The sequence below is a fragment of the Phyllostomus discolor genome, chromosome 2 (assembly GCF_004126475.2).
Source record: "Phyllostomus discolor isolate MPI-MPIP mPhyDis1 chromosome 2, mPhyDis1.pri.v3, whole genome shotgun sequence".
Taxonomy (NCBI): domain Eukaryota; kingdom Metazoa; phylum Chordata; class Mammalia; order Chiroptera; family Phyllostomidae; genus Phyllostomus; species Phyllostomus discolor.
In genome coordinates, this window is record NC_040904.2 from 197,768,059 (window position 1) to 197,788,108 (window position 20,050).

General features: G+C 38.9%; 1 protein-coding gene across 1 annotated transcript in view; it reads left to right on the forward strand.

The window, feature by feature from the left end:
• The window catches only part of CFAP54 (cilia and flagella associated protein 54), a 249,121-nt gene that overhangs the window by 65,444 nt on the left and 163,627 nt on the right, over positions 1–20,050 (forward strand). Inside the window, exons 20-24 of the mRNA XM_028532627.2 lie at positions 4,294–4,470; positions 7,550–7,642; positions 7,900–8,085; positions 15,589–15,725; positions 18,688–18,835. Coding sequence (XP_028388428.1) covers positions 4,294–4,470; positions 7,550–7,642; positions 7,900–8,085; positions 15,589–15,725; positions 18,688–18,835 — 741 coding nt within the window. The remainder of the gene's footprint in view (positions 1–4,293; positions 4,471–7,549; positions 7,643–7,899; positions 8,086–15,588; positions 15,726–18,687; positions 18,836–20,050) is intronic.

The following is a 20,050-nucleotide window of genomic DNA, read 5'->3' on the forward strand; positions in this document are numbered from 1 at the left end:
TCTGTTATCTGAGATGTCACAGAAAACCCATTTCTTCTTGACTTCTGAATCGGGAATGGTGGTCTAGATTCTGCATCTGCAATATTTTGGTATTCTGGAGCATTGCTGTTACAGGCAACATTCAGGTCCACATTGATTACACTTTCTCTTTCACAACTGAATAGAGATAGTTTCTTGATTTGGGGGGCACTTCATCTCAGGTGATATTTCCTCCTTTCTATTTTAGAACACCCTTAAAAAATCCTAGTCACTTTCTTGTAAGTGGAATCTTATTAGCCGCTTAATGATGTGGCTCACTAAATTAGGATTTTAAATTCTAACTAGCATTAGGGTTTACCTTGAGTCCTATTGTAGAATTTATCTGATTTACCTAAATCAGAGACTTTGTTTTAGACTTTTCTTCTGTCACCTTTCACTTAATATTTTAATATTTTTATTCACACTTTAGTATTTTTAATTAACCTATTTCATATCAGGCCATAGGATCTGAGTGAGAGGGATATAAAGTTAAAATTGGACGAGACTTAATCAGAACATTTCAAACATGCTTTCTTAAAATGCATTATAGTTACACTGAGCACCATGTCTATGTAAATTAGCTTTTGAGTCTAAACATCTAAGTTTTCTGGCATGTAAAGTCTGGAAACATAGTTATCATGTGATATATTCTTTCTCCTGTGAAGGAATAATTGTCCCACATAGATGGCTAAGTTTCCTGCAGTACAAGTACAGAAAAATTTTCAAGGTCTTCTGGCACAGAACGAGTAGAATTAAAAAACTATTTATTATTACAAGTAAATTTTAATCACTACCAATGATTTTCGACCTTCATGTCAACCATTTCCAATAAAAAATAAAAACGAGAAGTTAATTCTGACCTCAATTTAGGCCAAGCTTCATTATTGTAGGAAAAATGTATGATAACTGCAGTTTTATGATCCATACTCCCACGGGGAGCTGATTTACTCGCTCAGCTCTAAATACCCTTCTGGCGCACGTGGCGCCCAGGTCCTGTCTTCAGTCTCATCATTCTTCTTGGGCTGGAGTCCAGGTTCCCAAGCGGAAGCTTCAAACCCCCGCAGCACGTCTTCTGCTGCAGAAACAGCGCAGGCTTTTGGATCTGTGTGAGATTTGGTGGACATCTGTCTTCTCACTTTCAGGATTTTCTTCTTTGCATTAAATTTGCTAGAACTTTCAGAATAAAGAGGAATAGCAGCATTCTGTCTCCTCCTGCATGCTATTGATAAGTCTTTTAGTGCTTCACTCTTGCCATGATTTTGTCTGTTGGCTGAAATTAATATTGTTTCTCATGCTTCAAGAAAGAACTTTCTGAGTTTATAGAGTTTCAGCCCTCACCCCCAGCTTTACTGAGGTGTAATAGACAAAATTGTAATATATTTAGAATGTACAACACACTTATTTGATACACGTATACACTGTGAAATGATTACACAGTCAGGTTGATGAACACATTTATTACCTCACATGGTTACTTTATTTTTTCGGTGAGAATGCTTAAGATCTCTATTGGCAAATTTCAAGTATTCAATACAGTATTTTTTTTAAAGATTTTATTTATTTATTTTTAGAGAGGGAAGGGAGGGAGAAAGAGAGAGAGAGAGAGAAACATCAATGTGCGGTTGCTGGGGGCCGTGGCCTGCAACCCAGGCATGTACCCTGACTGTGAATCAAACCTGCGATGCTTTGGTTTGCAGCCTGCGCTCAATCCACTGAGCTGTGCCAGCCAGGGCCTCATTTTACAGCATTATTAATTGTAGCCCCCATGCTGTACGTTAGATCTTCAGAACTTACTCATCCTACCACTGAAAGTTTGTATCCTGTGACCAAGACCTCCCCATTCCCGAATTTACTTCTTCCTTTCCTATTTGGAACATTCCCTTGTCTTGTCCCTGATCTTCGAGGAAACACCTTCAGACGTTTGACATTGAGTACGATGTTAGCTGTGGATTTCAGATACGGCCTTTATTATGTTGAAGTGTGTTCTTTCATATGCTATTTGTTCAGAGCTTTTTATTGTAAAAAGATGTTTAATTTTATCAAATTTCTGTTGGGCTCGACTGAAATTGGAGCTGTATTATTTTTATTTTTTATTTTGTTAATGTGGTGTATTGCATTTATTGATTTGCATCACATTTATGTTTAACCCTCCTTGCATCCAGGAATACATCCTGTTTGATCATTGTGTGTGATCTTTTTAATATATTATTCAGTTTGGTCTGCTAATCTTTTCTTAAGAATTTCTGCATGTATATTCATCAGGAGCGTTGGTCTGTAGTTTCCCTGTAATGTTCTTTTCTGGCTTTGGTATCAGGGTAATGCTAACTTCCTAAAATCAGTTTGGAAGTGTCCTCTTTCCTTCAAGCTTTTGGAAAAGTTTGAGAAGGATTGGCATTACTTATTCTTTAAATTTTTGGTAGAGTTCACCAGTGAAACCATCCGGTCCTGTGTTTTTCTTTTTAAGAGGTTTTTGATTACTGATTATCGCTTTACTTGCTATTGGTCAGTTCGTATTTTCTATATCTTCATGATATTGAAGAAGATTGCTCTGCATTTTTAAGTGCAGCCATATTTCAGATTTTATCAAAGTTATAATAAATTTATACAATTATTTGAGAAGCTATCTATCTCTTATTTAAAAATTTTAAAAATGGCATAGGAATTATTAGTTTCTTGATATTTGAAGTATTTTTAAATGAAGTCAGTTGAGCCTGATATTTTTGTGGGAAGTATTTTTTGGTGTGTATTTTCTAATTTCTTCCATCATTACTCCTGTGTTCAAGTTTTCTGCTTCTTGAGTCAGCTTGCTGATTTAGTATTTTAATCCATGATGACCGATGACGTTGTAGATCTTTTCATGTACTTATTGGCCATTTGTGTATCTTCTTTGGAGAAATATCAGCTCAAACCCTTTGTCCATTTTTTAGTGAGATTGTCTTTTTATCATTGATGTGTAACAGTTCTTTATGTATTCTGAATGCAAGCCTCTTATCAGATATAGTATTTGTAAATATTTTCTCTCATTCTGTCAACTGACTTCACTTTCCTGATGGTATGATTAGAAGCTTTTGGCTTTGCTTAAGTTCAATTTGTTAGCTTTTTCTTTTGTTGGTATGTTTTGGGTGGCATATCTAAAAACCATTGCCTAACGCCAGGTGATGGAGATTTACTCCCATTTTTCTTCTAAGAGTTTTATTATTTTAACTCTCCCACTTGGATCTATACTTCATTTTGAGTTGATGTTTGCATGTGGTGTGATGCAGGGTCCAACTTTATCCTTTGGCACGTAGAGGTCTGATTGTTCCAGCACTCTCTGTTGGAAAGGCTGTTCCTCCCCATCATCTACTGAATTTTAATGTTCATAAGTGGTTTTGCTTTGGAGCACAGTTAATGTCTTTGCTGAGTTTAACCCATTTATGTGTATTATTGCTGATAAATTTAGTCTTTGAAATATTATTTATATCTTCCAATTCTTATGTTTCCTTTTTTTGGTTTATGTGTTATCACTCTGTGTGTAGCCCTTTAAAACACTGATTGCCTTTCCTTCAGGCTTACAAAGTAAGCGTTTTTACTTGTTTTATTTCTTCCTGCTGAGAGGAAGAAACTCTCAATAATATCCTTTTTGTAAACCACATGTACCAATAGTGTCATTGCTTGAGAGCTACATTTCAAGTTGCATTAAGAATAGATATACAGCCCTGGCTGGTGTAGCTCGGTGGATTGGGTGCCGGCCTGAGAACCAAAGGGTTGCAGGTTCAATTCCCAGTCAGGGCACATGTCTGGGTTGCAGGCCAGGTCCCCCATTGGGGGTGTGTAAGAGGCAACCATACATTGATATTTTTCTCCCTCTCTTTCTCCATCCCTTCCTCTTTCTCTAAAAACAAATGAATAAAATATTAAAAAAAGGAGTAGGTATACAGTTCATTAGCATAAATGTAGATGATTGTGTTATAAACTTTTTAGAGACAATGAGATATGATGGCAGATATTCAGGGGGCTTGATTCAAAAGTGAAATGTCTGATATCAATATATGGTAATGATAAACATATTAGACATAAATATGACAGTATTGCCTTATTTAATAACTATTTTGTTACTTAGACTTATATAGTAGCTATGTTTTTTACTTCTGCAAAATCATTCTGTGCTTGAAATATGTATACCACTGAGGCTCAGTGAACTACACATAGCAAGTGATGTTTAACATCACTACAAGTATAAATGAAATTAAAGCTCTTGAAATGCATTTTTTCTGTTTTCACATTTTATTATAGGAAGCATATTCTTTAATAGAGAAGAGTGAAGTAGAACAAAATACCTTATATTCGTATCAGAAAAATGTGGACAGTTCAAAAAGAAAGAACAGCAGAGTCCCTCCGCCACCTATCCTGCTGTCCCGAACGTACTGTTCTGTGACACTGAAGCCTGCTCCCTTTGTTTCAGACGTTAAGGTACGTTGTCCATTATGGCCTCACCTCAGGCAAAGCAACCTAAGAACTTTTGTGACTAAATGATTGATACTTGTATTGCTCTTAGTTAGGGCTTGACTAGTCTTATTTATAAGCACTGAACACTGGGATTAGCATTCTGATGTTTTAACTGTGTTTACCTTCATGATCTTTTATTTTTATGCTATTTCCCTTTATGCTCCAGACAGTTCTGCTTGTGCCCAAATATACAGTAAAGAGAAACAATGGCAAAGCATTTCCAAGTGTCTCTGTCTCCATGACATAGTCATATGCTGGCATTCTAGTCTGATGCTGAAAGAGGATAGAAGTTACTCTCTGAGCCAGTGATGGAGATGAGGGAATGTGGGGATGGTGAACTTAGAGGTACTTTCCAAAGTTCTTCCAAGTAAATGGAGGTTCTTCTAATGCAAACAAATGACAGTTTTAGCCATGCTAGTTTCCTCACAAGCATTTGGTTCCACCTAATTTATATTTGAAACGTGACCTTTTCCTCTTTTGGATGATCAGCAACATGCTCTTTGTTATTATTTTTTGACAAACACAGTTTCCATTGTATATCATTCCACACTAGTTTCAGATGTACAGCCAAGCGGCTGGCTTCGAGCACTCTACAGAACGGTTCTCACACTGCCCCAGGAACCCACCTGCCCCCCCCCCCCCGTTACCGCGACAACGTTGACTGTACTCTCCTGCTGCAACCTGTGTCTCTGTGGCTGTTCTGCAGCTCCCAGCTTTTTCAGTCTGTTTAGAGAATAGGGGTCACAGATTCTGGGAAGGTAGCGTAGAACTAAGACTGGACAATTTACTAAAACCTTTTTGTTGTTGTTTTTCAAATGTTTTGGTTTATTTAACCAAAATCTTATTTTTTATGTATTTCACTTTTTTATTGTTGAATGTTCAAGTACAGTTGTCTCTATTTTCACCCCACCATGGCCCCCCCGCCTCCTGCCCTCGAACCTGCCCTCTTTGGCTTTGTCCGTGTGTCCTTTATACACGTTCCTTGGTGGTCCTTCCCCTATTTTCCCCCATTATCCTTCTTCTCCCTCGCCTCTGGTTACTCTCAAATTAGTGACTACTGTATTTTACTTCATTTCATAATGCTTAGAAATAGGAAGACATGAGTCCCATATTTTACTTGTAGTTGTTGAACTTGTCACCTAGCACTTTATGTTGAGTTTGTGTACATGATACATTAGGTTGTACGCCCCAGGAAATTATTACCTGCTGTTACCTACTGGTCAGCACTAGATGGCGCTGTGGGCTTAAACACATTTTCTGGGTTGAGGATTCAGCCATCTTTTGTTTTATCAAAATCACTGTTAAGGTATTCATTTCATTAAAACCTGTTTTAATAGTTGAAAGTGTTGATGTTATTTATAAACTTTTATTTCTAAAGTCAGTGGTGATTTGTTTATGGTGCCATTACTGTTATGTAGATTCTAATCACACATTGCTTCTTACAAGTACACAAGACTAAGATATTTTCATCTGTGCAACAAAATATAAGACCTACTTGTAAATATGCTTTTAGAGGGAGTTTTAGCCTTTAAATTCTGGTTGATAAATAGAGCTTAACCTAGAGCAATGGTCTAAGTCAGAAACAGTCTTTCTCCCCTATACCCCCCACCCTGCCGCCCTATGGTAAAGGGTACTCTTTTTTGCATGGGAGGTCAAGGAAAGTTAGTTTCTAATTTTTTTGAGATTTATCTCATCTCCCCCCTTTTCTACAGCTTCCAAGTTTCTTCAGTGTTCTCTATGTCCTTAGAGTTCTCCTGCCTTTGCATAGTGCTCCTTAATCACATGAGGACTTGTTTTGGAAGCACAAAGTTTTGGCCACCTGCACCAGAAATTCTTATTCACTGACGCTAGGCAGACTTGGGTATATGTAATTTTTAAAACGGTTGATTATGTACAAAGCGTATCTTTACAAGTGATTCTCCTGCATCGTCAGAGTTGGGAACTACTTGTACAGACAAGACATAATTAGAATTTTTTTGTCAACCCAGAAGAGGAGATAGCAGGCTACGCTGTAAGAGTCCTTCTTACAGCTTCTTCTAGACAATTGTATTTCCCTTTTCATCCAGCGTCCCATGTAATGTAGGAGTTGAAATGCTGTGCAGTGGCATTTATGGGAAAGGGAGTGATACCGTGATGACAGCTCCTCTGCCCCTAACCCCTGGACAGTATGGCTGCTAATAATGCTGGCCCCTCGGTACCCACTTGCTCCTTTTCCTTAGAGTGAGATTCATTCAGTACCATAAGGAATTGCCATTATTTTGACAGCTTGTCTAAAGGACCATTGACTAAGCATTTAATCGAGTTTAAGTTTGGTGGTTTTACTACAGTATGCATTTTGCTTTTAGTTTCTGCCTATATTTAAAAATTATGGAAAGGGTGTCATGTTTTAGAAAATATATAAACGAGAGAAAAATTCTACCCATATTCTTACTGTTTTATTACCGCAAATCTACAACATTTTCTTTCAGGCCTTTTCACATGAATTTTAATATTTTGTCTTAAATACTACGATTTAGTATCTTGCTGCTTTTTCCATTTACCTTTTTTGTCATCTATTATTAAATAAAATATGAAAATCATTTCAGTGTTGGATCTTTTTTCCCATCAAGATTAAGTCATCTCAGGAGTCACTCTCTGCCACTATCTGACCGCGGGCGAATTATTAAACATCTTTGCATCTCCATTTCCTGTAAAGCAAAGTGACAGTCGCAACCCCATCTTACAGGGATGTTGTGAATGAGAAAGTATATGTAAATTTCCTAACAAATCTCAGCCCATGGGGACTTCTCAGTTAGTGGTAGTTAAAAATGATTAATAATGGATAGCATTTCAGTCTTGTGAGTCCCAGGAAAACTAACCCAGTAGTTGCCTTCTTTAAAAAAGATCAAGCCTAAGTACTTTTGTAAACTTGGATATCATCTTTAACAACACACATAGTTGCACTTTTATTTAGAAAAGTATTTCTTTGCCACCTCGTGGCTAAGGGGATTGAATGGCTTGTCGAGCAGACTACAGATGCCTGGCCCGTCTCTCTCCCTGGCAGGTGTCGTGGTACTGCATTCTGGGTTGCAAAGCAGAAGGAAGCTATGGAAAAGTAAGGCTCAACAATAACCATCTCCCAAGCTCCGGAGAGGCGGTATGTCAACTTACAAAAACGTCTAAATGTCAGGAAATCTTACCCCCCCCCCCCAAATCTCATTTACTGACAATATTTTCCCCATATAATGTCATCCTTTCAATGAATTTCTCTAATTTCAAATTGAATCTGAGTAAAATTCAACAGTAAATGAAAGAGGGTTTTTTTTTTTTACATATAAAGTTTACTTAATTATATACTGAAAGTCATATTCCTTTAGCTTTCACACATAACTTGAACTATGTTTTTGTTAATAGATACCAGCTGATGGTAAAAGCATTTTTGAAGTGAAAGGTTTAGAAACCAATGAAAAATACATCTTTGCGATCGCGGCTTATTCTTCTAATGGGAAGCTCATCGGCGATGCTGTCGGGGAGACAACTAAGCCCATTCTGGTGTACCCGCCTCTTTCTGCTGTCACCACTCGCATGCTCCTGACGCAGGTAGAAGAGATTTCTGCTGACTGTTTTGCTTTATATGTTTTTCCATTGAGCAGTTACCAAGTAATTTCTGATGGAAAAAAATATCACAACAGATATTCTAAAGCTCCTGTAATACGTGTTCTCCGTTATTGCCATTTAGTCTCATAAAATAGGAATCATTCTTTCTTAGTGAGTTTGCTTTTTATAGTAACATTTTTTTTCTGGATTATAAATCCGGATTATAAATGTTAGCACACAGTAATTTTAGAAATTTTGTAAAATACTGAAATGCACAAACAAAAAAATGAATGTTATCTGTTATGTTGTCATTCAGAAAAGCAGTTCTTAACTTGGGGCACTTTGGACTGCCAGGGGACATTTGGGTTGTCATTATCTAGAGGGTAGAGGCCAGGGGTGATGATAAGCATCCTATGCTGCAAAGGACAGCAAAGGACCCCCAGACAAAGAATTATCCAGTCCAAAATGTCAATAGTGCCAGTGTTGAGAGATCCAGAGAAATCCTGTCGTGTGTGTGTGTGTATACATGGATGTATATACATCTGTGTATGAATTTATATATGTGTAATTTTAATCATAGTGTTCACATTCCTTTATATTCTGATATTTTCATTTAATATGTAACTGACACTCTTCCATTCCATTGAATTATTCTTTTAAAACATAATTTTTAACAACTGCATGGTATTATCTATCTTAGATCATGGTTTATTTAGTATTTCTTCATTGTTGGACAAATGTATTTGCTTTCCAGTCCTTTGCTATTACAAGCAAAGCTGTGATGCACATTTTTAAAATATAAATTATTGACTGCATTCATGATTACTTTCTTAGGATAAATTTATAGAAGTAAAATTTCTGGGTTAATAGGGACAGACAAACCAGAGTTTAAATACAAGCTCCTTGCTCTGGCTGGTATAGCTCAGTGGATTGAGCACCAGCCTACCAACCAAAGGGTCACTGGTTCGATTCCCAGTCAGGGCACATGCCTGGGTTGTGGGCCAGGTCCCCAGTAGGGGGCGTGAGAGGCAACCACATATTGATGTTTCTCTCCCTCTCTTTCTCCCTCCATTACCTTCTCTCTAAAAATAAATAAATAAAATCTTTAAAAAATAAATAAAAGTTAATTAAAAAATAAATAAATACAAGCTTCTCACACTGGCCATGTGATACTGGACAAATAAGATTTCATCTGTGAAATTGGAATAATAATAGTAGCTACCTCCCAGAACTATTATGAATACTAAGTGGAATTATTCATGTCAAATGTTTAACCATCCCACTTGTCACAAAATAGGCACTTAATAAATATTATTATTGTTTTAGTGGTGGATATGCTCATCAACTAACATTACTGCTGAAATGATTTCCTGACTTAAAAATTGTCACCAGTGAATAGGATACTAAGAAGAGTGACTCATTGACCTAAGTCTCAAGCATCTAATTTTAAGCCTATTATTGACTGCAGAGCTGATGGCTCTTCTAAATTTTAATATGTTTTTATTATGCTATTTTTCCTCTTAATAGTTGATTGGTATTATAAGCTAAGATTTTAGTGGCTTTTTATATTATCATATTTTTCAAAGGAAATTAAATTGAGAGAATTGCTAGGATTTGTCTAGCACTGGTTTAGCATGTCATATTGGCTCATGGCTTTCTGGTGTTTTGATTTCTTTGGAATCTACTATACTCTCTAATTTGTAATGATAGAGTTATTTTAGAGTGAGGAACAGAATATTTCATCAAGGCCTAATTTTTCTCCAGGGAGTGGTTTGACTCTTGGGTTTCATTTGGCAGAACTTTCATCGAAAGTTAATAAAACTAAGTCCCAGCTATACTGCTGGGATAATGAGAAGTGTCATAAAGTAATGACCTGTGTGTCTTTATTGATACTGTATTTGCAGTACTGCAGTTCATTTCTGACAGTTTATGAGCATTCTGTCTCATAATGTTAAATGGCCAAAGCACAATTTTCTCACTTTGTAAGTCTCCTTAATTTATAAAAGTTTAAGCTTTTAGGTTCTAACAAGTAAATATACCTTTCTCTTGGGAATTATGATCTGTCTTTATGAGAGTGGTTAGTTTTTAGTTTCAGGATAATTCTGTTCTTTAAAAATATTATTAATATTCTTATAGTAAGATACGGAGATATTTTACTGAATGTCTATTACTAACTTGGCTTGGGATTTCAGGTTGTATTGTGCTCAACATTAATCTTTAGTATTAATAATTCAGGAGAATCTTTACGAGGTTTTCCCTTACTGTAGTATTTAGCCAATCTGGACAGTTTCTTGAGAAACCTTTATCAATGGTATATTTTCTGTGGATATTTTTCAGTTTCCCCCTCTTTTATCTTTACTTTTTTATTCTTCTCCTTTAAGTTGGGAATGTCTGGATAATATGATACAAAATGCAGAAAATTAGATATCTGTGAGCCGAATTTTAGGCAAATTGCTTGGTCTCCGTTTCCCTATCTGTGAAATGGCTATATGACAAAGTGCCATATTACTGCTGGATTATTGAACCATTAAATCAAGTAGTGAGTGGACACAGTGGCTGGCTGAGAAAAAGAAATGGGGACCATCATTTATTAAAAAACTATTGTGTGACAGGTATTTAAAAATTCATCATTCCCTTTATTACAATAACTCTGTGAAGGGAGTATTATCACTTTCATTTTATAGTTGAGGAGACAGAGATTAATTTAATTCTTCCTCTGCCAGTTCCAGTTAATTCCAGAAAACGTATCTCAGGGAGGGCAAGTAATTTACCCGAGGTCACTTGGGTAGCAGGTGGCAAGCCTGACACTTGAGCCAGCTCATGCCTTTCTGTTGCTCTGTCCAGGGTGCCAGGAAGTCGTGTGTTCGACATCTAACGTGTGCCCAGTTCTTCTAGGGCCTACGCGCCTCCCATGTCTTCTCTGCCCGGGTTTGGGGTGGTTCAGTAGGCCTTGATGAGCAGCGTTGACAGTAGAATTTGGTGTTGGGACACGAATGCTTTGTCAGCAGTCACAATGGTGGCAGGAGAAAGGGAAATAAAGTTCATACTTTTTTTGCACTTCATATGTGAATTCATTGAAATTCATTGATTAGTAGATGTTTACCTTTTGCCTGTGACCATTCAAATAATAAAAGGAAAAGCTACCAGGTAAGAAAGGTAGTCATCCCCATTTTTAAAGCTCTTTAGGAAGTTTTAACTCCTTTTCCATTTCATCCTCTAAATGGTACTACTCTCTCTACTCATCCATTTATTCATGAATTATTTAGTCAATGTCTTTTTTTTTTTTTGGCCAGGTTCTATGCTAGATGTCGTCTCTTCTTCTTTTGAACTCTCTCTCTCTCTTTCTTTAAACGAATCTCATTGCCACAACAATAACGCCTGTTTAGATAATTTTGACTTATGGCCTCAGTTAAGACTTCGCAAGTAAGGGAAGCAGCCTGGCCCGCGGGGCGTGCACCCTGAGAAGGCTGCCAAGCGCGAGCAGCCCTAGGCCTCATGCCTCTGGTCTTCTTTAATGTAGCTGCTTCTCTTTCCTTCCTGCAAAGACCGAGTCTCTTTGCCTCTCTCTCTTCGGAGGAAAAGTGGCAGCTCCTGAATTTTTATAGATCTCTCAGTTTCATCTATAAACAGAGACTGGCTAGCTGGCTCCTAATGTTGATTCCAAATTCCTGGGAAAGAGACTGTGATAGGCCTGCCTAGTGTAATAGAGAGTCTGCCCTCACTTTTGATGTCTGCCCACTGACTTGGTTTCAAACGTCGCCCTTCTTTTTTCCTTTGGACACACATTTCAGCAGGCTGACAGGGAGGTCTATGGGCTTACTTTGTCTTTGGTGCCAGCAGGAAATTGAAACCTCCCAGCTGGCAGGAACTTGCCTAATTCCTACTCCCCGGCCACTAATCAAGGCCCGACCCATTCCTTCTGCTTTGTCCAAGCCAGTCCAGACCTGCTTGTGCCTGCCAGACTCTCCCTAGAGGTCTCTTGTGTGAGTAATAAATTTTCTCTCAAATTGTGTAAGTGTATCCAAGTCATGAGCTTTGACATCAGAACCAAACAGCTAAAGGTGAGGGGTCCATCTTGCTCTGAAGCAGGGGCTGTAAAGCGCTCAGGTTAGGTCAGGCACTCACCCGGGGCCAGTCAACCAAGTTATAGCACAGTCCAACCTCTGGGTGTCCTCTTCTGTGGCTAGAGGAAATGATTAGGAAAAGATGCACTCAACGCATTATTTAATTCACTTAACACAGTATGATCGGGTGCTTACTCTGCACTAGGCATTGCTCCAGGCTAGTGATGTCAAACTGGAGTGTACATCACAGTGCTCTGGAGTCCTAGTTGAATAGATCTTGCTGGGTGCTGCCACCAGAGTGACTCCCTTGTCTGAGGAGGGTGGGGCTGAAGTTTTGCATTTCTAACAAGTTCCTAGGAGATGCTGATACTGATGGCCACTGAACCATACTTTGAGAACCACTGTCCTAAGCGAAGTGAACAAAATGCCATGGTGGGCGATAGCTAGTAAACAATGAACATAGTAAATAAATGAATTATCTAGCATGTTGGAAGATGAGCTCTATGGAAATAAAGAATATGGTAAAAGGAACTGGGAACCTGAAGTCAGGGAATGGAGGGTTGATCGCAGTGTTAGACAGAGTGCTCAGGGATGACCTCATCTAGAAGGCGAGATTTGAGCAGAGACTTGCAGGAGGTGAGGGAAAGGCTCTTGGAGGAAGAGCGTTCTGCAGAAGGAGCTAGAGCAAAAGCCCTCAGCTTTTCAGAAGTGCACCTGGTATGTTTTATAAATACAAAGGAGGCCGGTCTGGCTAGAGTTGAGGGACCCGTGGGGAGTAAAGGATTGATCAGAGAAGTGAGGCTGAGTGGGTGGGTCGGGGAGCAGATCCTGAAAAGACTTCTAGGCCGTTGTAAGAAGTGTGGCTTTTACCTTGAGTGAAATGGAGGGTTTTGAGTAGTAGCGTGATATAATGTGGTACCCTTTTAAAGGCTCACCTGACTGCTGTGTTGGAAGTGGACCATATGGGTGTGAGGGTGGAAGCAGGGAGGCCTCTCTGTTGCTATGATTCAGAGAGACGAAGGTGGCCTGGCTAGGGTGGTAGAAGGTATTGTGAGAAGTGGTCAGATTCTGGATATGTCTCAAGGGAGGCATTAACAAGAATTCCTGATGGAACTAAGGTAAAGAGAGAAGTAAAAGATGACTCTAAGATATTTACCTGGCAAACTGGAAGGATAGAGTGACATCTACTGAGTTGCAGAGGCTGTGGGAGGTGTACATCTGGGCAGGGGAAGATCGGAAATTCAGTTTTGGGCCTGTTGAGATAAGATGTTATGTACTGTTGGATACTTATTACATATGAGATTTATTGGATATTCAGAGAGAATTGTTGAGTAGTTAGATGTATGAATCTAGAGTTTGGGAGAGACAGAGGTCTGGGCAGGAGAGGGATTTGCGTGGAGTCATGTGACAAAGCCTTGGAGCTGAGTGATACCACCAAGGAAGTAAGTGTATGCACTTCCGTGTAGAAGAGGAGAGGTCCAAGGACCGAACTCTGTAGCTTGCCACTGTAAACAGATTTGGGGAAAGAGGAGGAGCTTGCATAGGTAACTGGGAGGGAATGTGGCCTTGCAGAAAAATCAGGAGTGTGGAGGCCGTGTATTGAAGTTTCTACCATACCTCATTATTGCATTAGTCTTCAGTGCTTCTTTCTTATTTTAACCTCATCCCGCCTAAAATCCGTGCTGCACATCACTACCAGTCGCCTACCTTTGAACACATACCTGGCACTCCACTGTTAACCCACAAAAAGTCATGATTTTATAAAGCGTCGTTTTATCAAGGTGTTGTTTCTTATTTCACAGTGTTCACTAATTGGGTAAATAATGTTATTTTTCAAAAGAATATGGATTGTCTTTAAAAGGAAAGAACATTCAGTTACAGTTTCACCAACCCCATTATATATCATCTGTTATTTTTTCCCACGGAAATCTTAGAATTAGACGCCGTTTTAGTGACCACTTAGTCCACTTCTTTATTTGATCAGTGCAGCCCAGAAAAGTGACCCAGTTTCCACTCCAAGTTTTGGCTCCACTCTTGTTACTGAGAGTCAGGCTCTGTTCAAATTATTTAACTTCTCATTGTCCCGGTATTCTCATCCGAAAAGCGAGGTTGGTAAAAGAAACTACTTAATAGAGCTGTAACGAGGGGTCAATACGAGATTGCACATGAAGTGCTTAGTTTTGTACTGGACCTGTTTTAACATGTCTACCCGACTTTCAGGACCTCCTGAAGTCATGTCGCCCTCTGCGTGTCCAGTCACATTGCCTGCTTCTCTCCAAACGCTGACCTGCCTTTCCAGTCTCTCCTAACTGTGCTGGGGGGATGTTTACTGCTGGATCTTACTCACATTTTGTCTAAACTGTGGCCCTCTGAGTCTCATCTCTTCCTAGGGTTCGGCTGAAGCCCTGCCTTCCTGAAGTCTTTATTTCTTCGTTTCTAAGCCGCCACAATTAGTACATTATTCTTTGTAGTTTTTCTGTGATTTAATGTGTTTTATATCTGTAACTTGATTACAGTTTCATGGAACATGAGATCATTGTAAGCTTTAAGAATCTATTTTCACTGTGCTTAGCACATAGTAGAAACTTCATAAAAGTTGACTGGCTGGTTGATTTTGAGTGCTGACCTGGCAGATTTAAAAGTTCTGGCTCGGTAAATTATTCCCTTGCGTGGAATGTAATCTAGCAACATGTCATCTACATAGTTAATTCAATGAATTTATGTATTCTTTATGTTTTACCTGCTGCCATGAAGGATGTGAAGCAGCGTATAACTTGTACCCATATAAAAATAGAGTCATTTTTAGGAATACCTTTAAAGAAATGTATTCTACCAAAAGAAATAGATATGCTGATTTTTTTTTTCTATGGAGCTTCTAGGTTTTACCAGTGAAATCAGTTATTTTGCCTAATGTTGAATGTGTTGAAATTAAAATATATCACGGCTTCTTGGAAGCGTGTCCGCTTTGTTCCTCACCCTTTTCAGCTGTGAGCCCTTTGTTGCACAAAAGCCCCGGAAGTGCCAGTCAGGACCAGAAGAGAATGAAGTAGATTTCGTATTTTGGGTTTGGGAAATCTGATTGTTTCTCTTGGAACAGATTGTTCATTATAACAGTGTCTATAATAAATGGAGTGCACTGCCGAGATAGATGAAAATGAAATTAATTTGGCTCAGATGTGATCTTTGTTTTGCTTATGAGAATTTGAAACATCCTTACAGAGTTTCAAATTTCCATGCAATTTAGAAATAAAAGAGATTTCAAAATGTGTCTGTCTCCCTTGCCGGTGGCTGTCGTTACCTTGCTGCGGCACTGGAGAACAGAGCAGCAAATATGAATAACTATGTGGAATTAGGATGTGATAGGACCTTCTCAGAATTCTTGTTTAAAATGTACATTTCACAAATGAAAATATTGCATAAGATAATGTGCTTTCTGTTGTAGGTTGCCTATCAGATTGGTGACTATGAGTTGGCTAAGAAAGTGTTCTCGCCGGTCTGGGATTATTTTGTCGCTTCACCACCTCACAATGAACAACCTGTTATTTGTTTAAGCAATATAATGACTATTACACAGAGAAGGTAATTAGAAGTATTCACTTAAAATATTAATTTCCTTTTTGAAATTAAGTGTTGGGAGTGAAACCTAGAGTTAATTTATTTTCAATTTCATGTTAAGATAGTCCATATAAAACTGTTTTCACTCAGTTTTTAATAAGCATGAACATTTCAGGGTCTTGAGCCCTTGTTAGAAACTTCTTTGCTAGAATCAGAAAAAAAAAATAACCAAAACCCACTACCGGCGTATGGATGCATTCTGAATATAAGTTAATGAAAGTTCTAAAAAAATACCAAACACTAGCCAAGGTAATGTCAGTTATACTATAAAACACAAATATCATTGGGAATGTTTGTAACAGAAAAGGTCAAGTTCAGGTTAAGGTTAGGGTCTGCTGGGTAGGTAGACTATTAGGGTAAACAGGCTTTCCTTGCCTTGAGGAAGCTTCCAGGATTAGACCATCAGCCACTTCAAACAGACCAGTAGAAGCCGTATATAAAACCACAGGCTATCCTTTGCTTTACTGCCAATTTTTTCCCCCTCGAAAGAACAAAGTTTAGGAGCAGCTTAAGAAATGAGCGTTGGTGTGATTTCTGGCTGTCTTTAAGTTTAGAAACAACAACAATCCTCTTCACCTACTTATTAATGTCTGAAATTTCTTTGATGAGAAGATGAAACCCATCACTCCTCAATCAAAGACAGCGAGCTGAAAGTACACATTCTGGTTGAGTGAAGGCATTGATAATGCTTATTCACATTTAGGTATAATTACACTTAATTTAAAAGATGTAGGCTTAGCATTTGCTATGTACAAGGATGTTAGATGCTTTGGGAGATAGATCCAAGAGGCATTTTGGAGGAGGAGACAGGACTTGGAATATCTTATGAAACCCGGGAGGATAAGAGAGAGGGAGGAGTGAACATTGACTGGCATTTCCAGGGTCACCTGACTGGGAAGCCTATTACATTTACTAAGGGAACATGACAGGTGGGGCATGTTTTTGTAGGAAGATAATGACTTGGATTGAACATGGTCTGAGTTTAGTTTTCTAGCAGGATGCTTTTGTAGATAGGAGATATCCAGTAGGTAGTTGGATATTTAGTGCTGACATCTTAGGAGTGAGGTCAAGGCAACAGATACAGATTAGAAATTGTCCATTGAGGTCATCATGGAAATTTTGACAATGAGTGATATCCCCCAGGGAGTGACTTATTTAGCAGAACAGATAGAAGGCTGGAATTTGAACCCTGGATATCTTTACACTTAAGAGACAGAAACAGAGATGGGACCAAGGAAGGCTGTTGAAAAGGAGCAGCCCAGGGGGTGAAAGTATGGGAAAGTGTACTGCCAAGGGCAGCGAGAGCATCACCACGGAGGGACTGGCTGGCAGGATTGAATGCTGGTGCAAGGTCAGGTAGAGCAGCTGTTTAATGGAATGCTACAGAGGGGTCGGGCAGGATGTAAACTAAGAAGAGGCTTTTAGAGTTGGTAATTTAGGAGGCCATTGGTTAGTTCAAGAGAGTCATTTTTGTGTTGTCATGGGACAGAAACCTTTTGCAATTGTCTAAGGAACATTTGAAAGTGGAGAGTTGTTACAGGCAGATATGGATGTGAGGTTTGGCGGTAGAGAGGAAAGGAAAGTGGGAAGAAACTTGAGGGGGAGGGTACACTTAAGGAAAGACTTTTGGAGGGTGAAGGGAAGGGAGCCGGGGAGAGGGAGAGGTGGAGGGTACAAGAAGTTGCAGGTGATGGAGGCACTGTGGCAGAGCCAGGACAACAGAAGAGCACATGGCGTGGAGAAGAAGGGGTTCAGAACATGTGTTGTGGAGAAGTGAGCAAGGCGACTTCATGGGGACATGGAAGTGTTGCTGAGAGGCACTAATGACTCAGCTGCTGTCACACAAGGTGAATTGTAGTAGAGCTCAGATCCTGTGTCTAAGGGCTACTTTTGATTCGTCTTTATATCCCAAGTCCTAGAACAGTGTCTTGTATACGGCAGGTATCCAGAAAGTGATAGTTTGAATGAAAAAAAGAATGAATGAGAGTACATTAGTAAATAGTTGATTGAGCATTGTGGCCGGGATAGAAAAAACGGTCAGGGACATCTGTGCGAGGTCAGGCAAATTGATCATTGCATAACATGAGGGGCGCAGAATCTAAAGGGCTAGAGAGGCCGCTATGGAAAGGACTACCAGATTCTGAGCCGGGTGGGAAGGACGTGGAGCCAGGAGGAGGTGATAGCCTGGAAGTCCTGCTCATGTCCAGGTTCTGATGGCCAGCATGAGGACCAGGAGAGTGGGAGAACCACAATTCTCCCGGCGCAGGTAATTTTAGAGTTTAACATGGTGGCAGAACAGATGATCGTCAGGTGTGAATTACTGATGTTAGACTCTTGCTTTATAGGAATAGGGCGTATGGAGAGTAGGTAAACCTGAAGCCTAGAAGGGAGGGTTTGTCACCAAGTAAGGCTAAGGGTAAGGAAGGGAATATTGGGAACAGAGAAGGAAGACTGTATAGTTCCCAGTGTTGCCATTGGTCGGCACCGCTGACTGCAACTTAGAAAGGGTAATTAGAAATGATCTAAAACTTTCTTCCTATCCCCGTCTCTCCATGGCTGATTTTGCTGTAAGTACCCTCATTTTTGAAAAGTTCATTAATTATCGGGCCTGTTCTCATAACGTCTGAGTAGCTATAGTGATTTCATTGTATTGATAATTGTATTGATAAAAAAGAACTTTATATATTAGAACCAGAAAGCTTTGACAAGAGTTGTTTTTATGTATCTATGACATAATATGTCAGCAGCTTAATTCTCTTAGTTGTGCACTTGTTAAGGATAGTGTTTGTTCTTAACTTAAACACTGCGAGAATAGCTGTCCCACAGTTTTCTGCTGCTGTCTTGGGATCATTGTATAGATAAGGCAAGTTCACATGCTAAATCATTTTGTTTTTAAACCCATAATGCGATTTGCTTCCTTTTGCAGGTTACATTCGGATATTTTGGCAGAGACTTCTTCAATCCTCTTGAACCTTTTTCTCAGAAATATTTTTGTAACGAGTGACATTAAAATCAAAGAAGAAAATCTTTTTTGCGATAATATCAAAGGCAATGAGATCTTTCCTTCTCAACAAGTAAGTGAATTAAAATGACTAAAAATGTGTCAGTTTTCCTTCGTTTGTTTCTTGATGTTCGAAATTAATTGGCTTGGGGGGGAATGCAAATCCTGGTTGCGAATGGACTGAGGGGCCTTCGGATGTTTGTGCTGGCTTATTTGAAATTCCATGTGGAAATCACCGCCCTGGGGGTTGTTTGTTTTGTTTTTGTTCTTCCACTTATTCTTTTCCTGTACAAAAGTAGCATACATTTTGGATATTAAAAAATGTGTAATATATAAAATGAAACCATTATAATCCAGTTGCCCTTAAGAATAGTACATTTTTGTTTCATATTATTTCTCTAATTTAACAATATGCACAGCTACGTTTGTTAGCTATTTTTATTATTTTTACAAAAATGGCATCATGATGTATTTGCTGTTCCGAATCTTGACTTTTAAACATTTTTTGTAATATATCTTGGACATGTTTTCACAGTGGCACATGTCAGTGACCAAATTCTTTTTAGTTACAATACTGCATTCCTGTGCAGGGGCAGGAATTTAACCTGGCTCCTGTTGCTAGGTCCTCGGGGTGCTTGCAGGCATTGTTCTGTGCACATCTACCACCTTATCATGCTCTTGCTTTTAGTAACAGTCCTCCAATTTTTTTCATTTCAGGTTGAGGTTACTCTTCTCTCTCTTTCCTTCTTTACTCACTTTGGATATATGGAGACTTTTGCCATTTTTTGGTTAGTTTTTTCACAGTTGCTTTTTCCTCCCCATCCATTTACTCATTAGTTAACCAATACATTGTTATATGAGCTTGTGCTAGTTTCTGTGAATATGAAGGTGAAAAAAACACGACTCTCTGCCCAAGACAAGTCCCCAGTCTTGTAGAGCCGAAGCACTCAGCCATTGCCCTGCCTCTATTGCACAGCATTCAGTGTCTCGTTTCAGCACTCAGTCTGAAGGTCAAGGCACCCCTTAAGCAGGTCAGTGACTTCCAGAGTGCCAGACGACCATCCCAGCAGTAATTTCCTGTATGGAAATTTCTGGCTGCCACTCATACGATTTTCTTTGTACATAATCTTGTATGTATATACACTGAAATACAGTGGTAGAAAAGGTAAAGGAGGAGTAAGATAAGATTCTTATTCTTTTCAAGTGTCTATCATTACATATTACTACCATTTTTACTTAAGTAGGAGAATTCTAACAGAAGATTGGTTTGCTTTACTGAAAATTTACT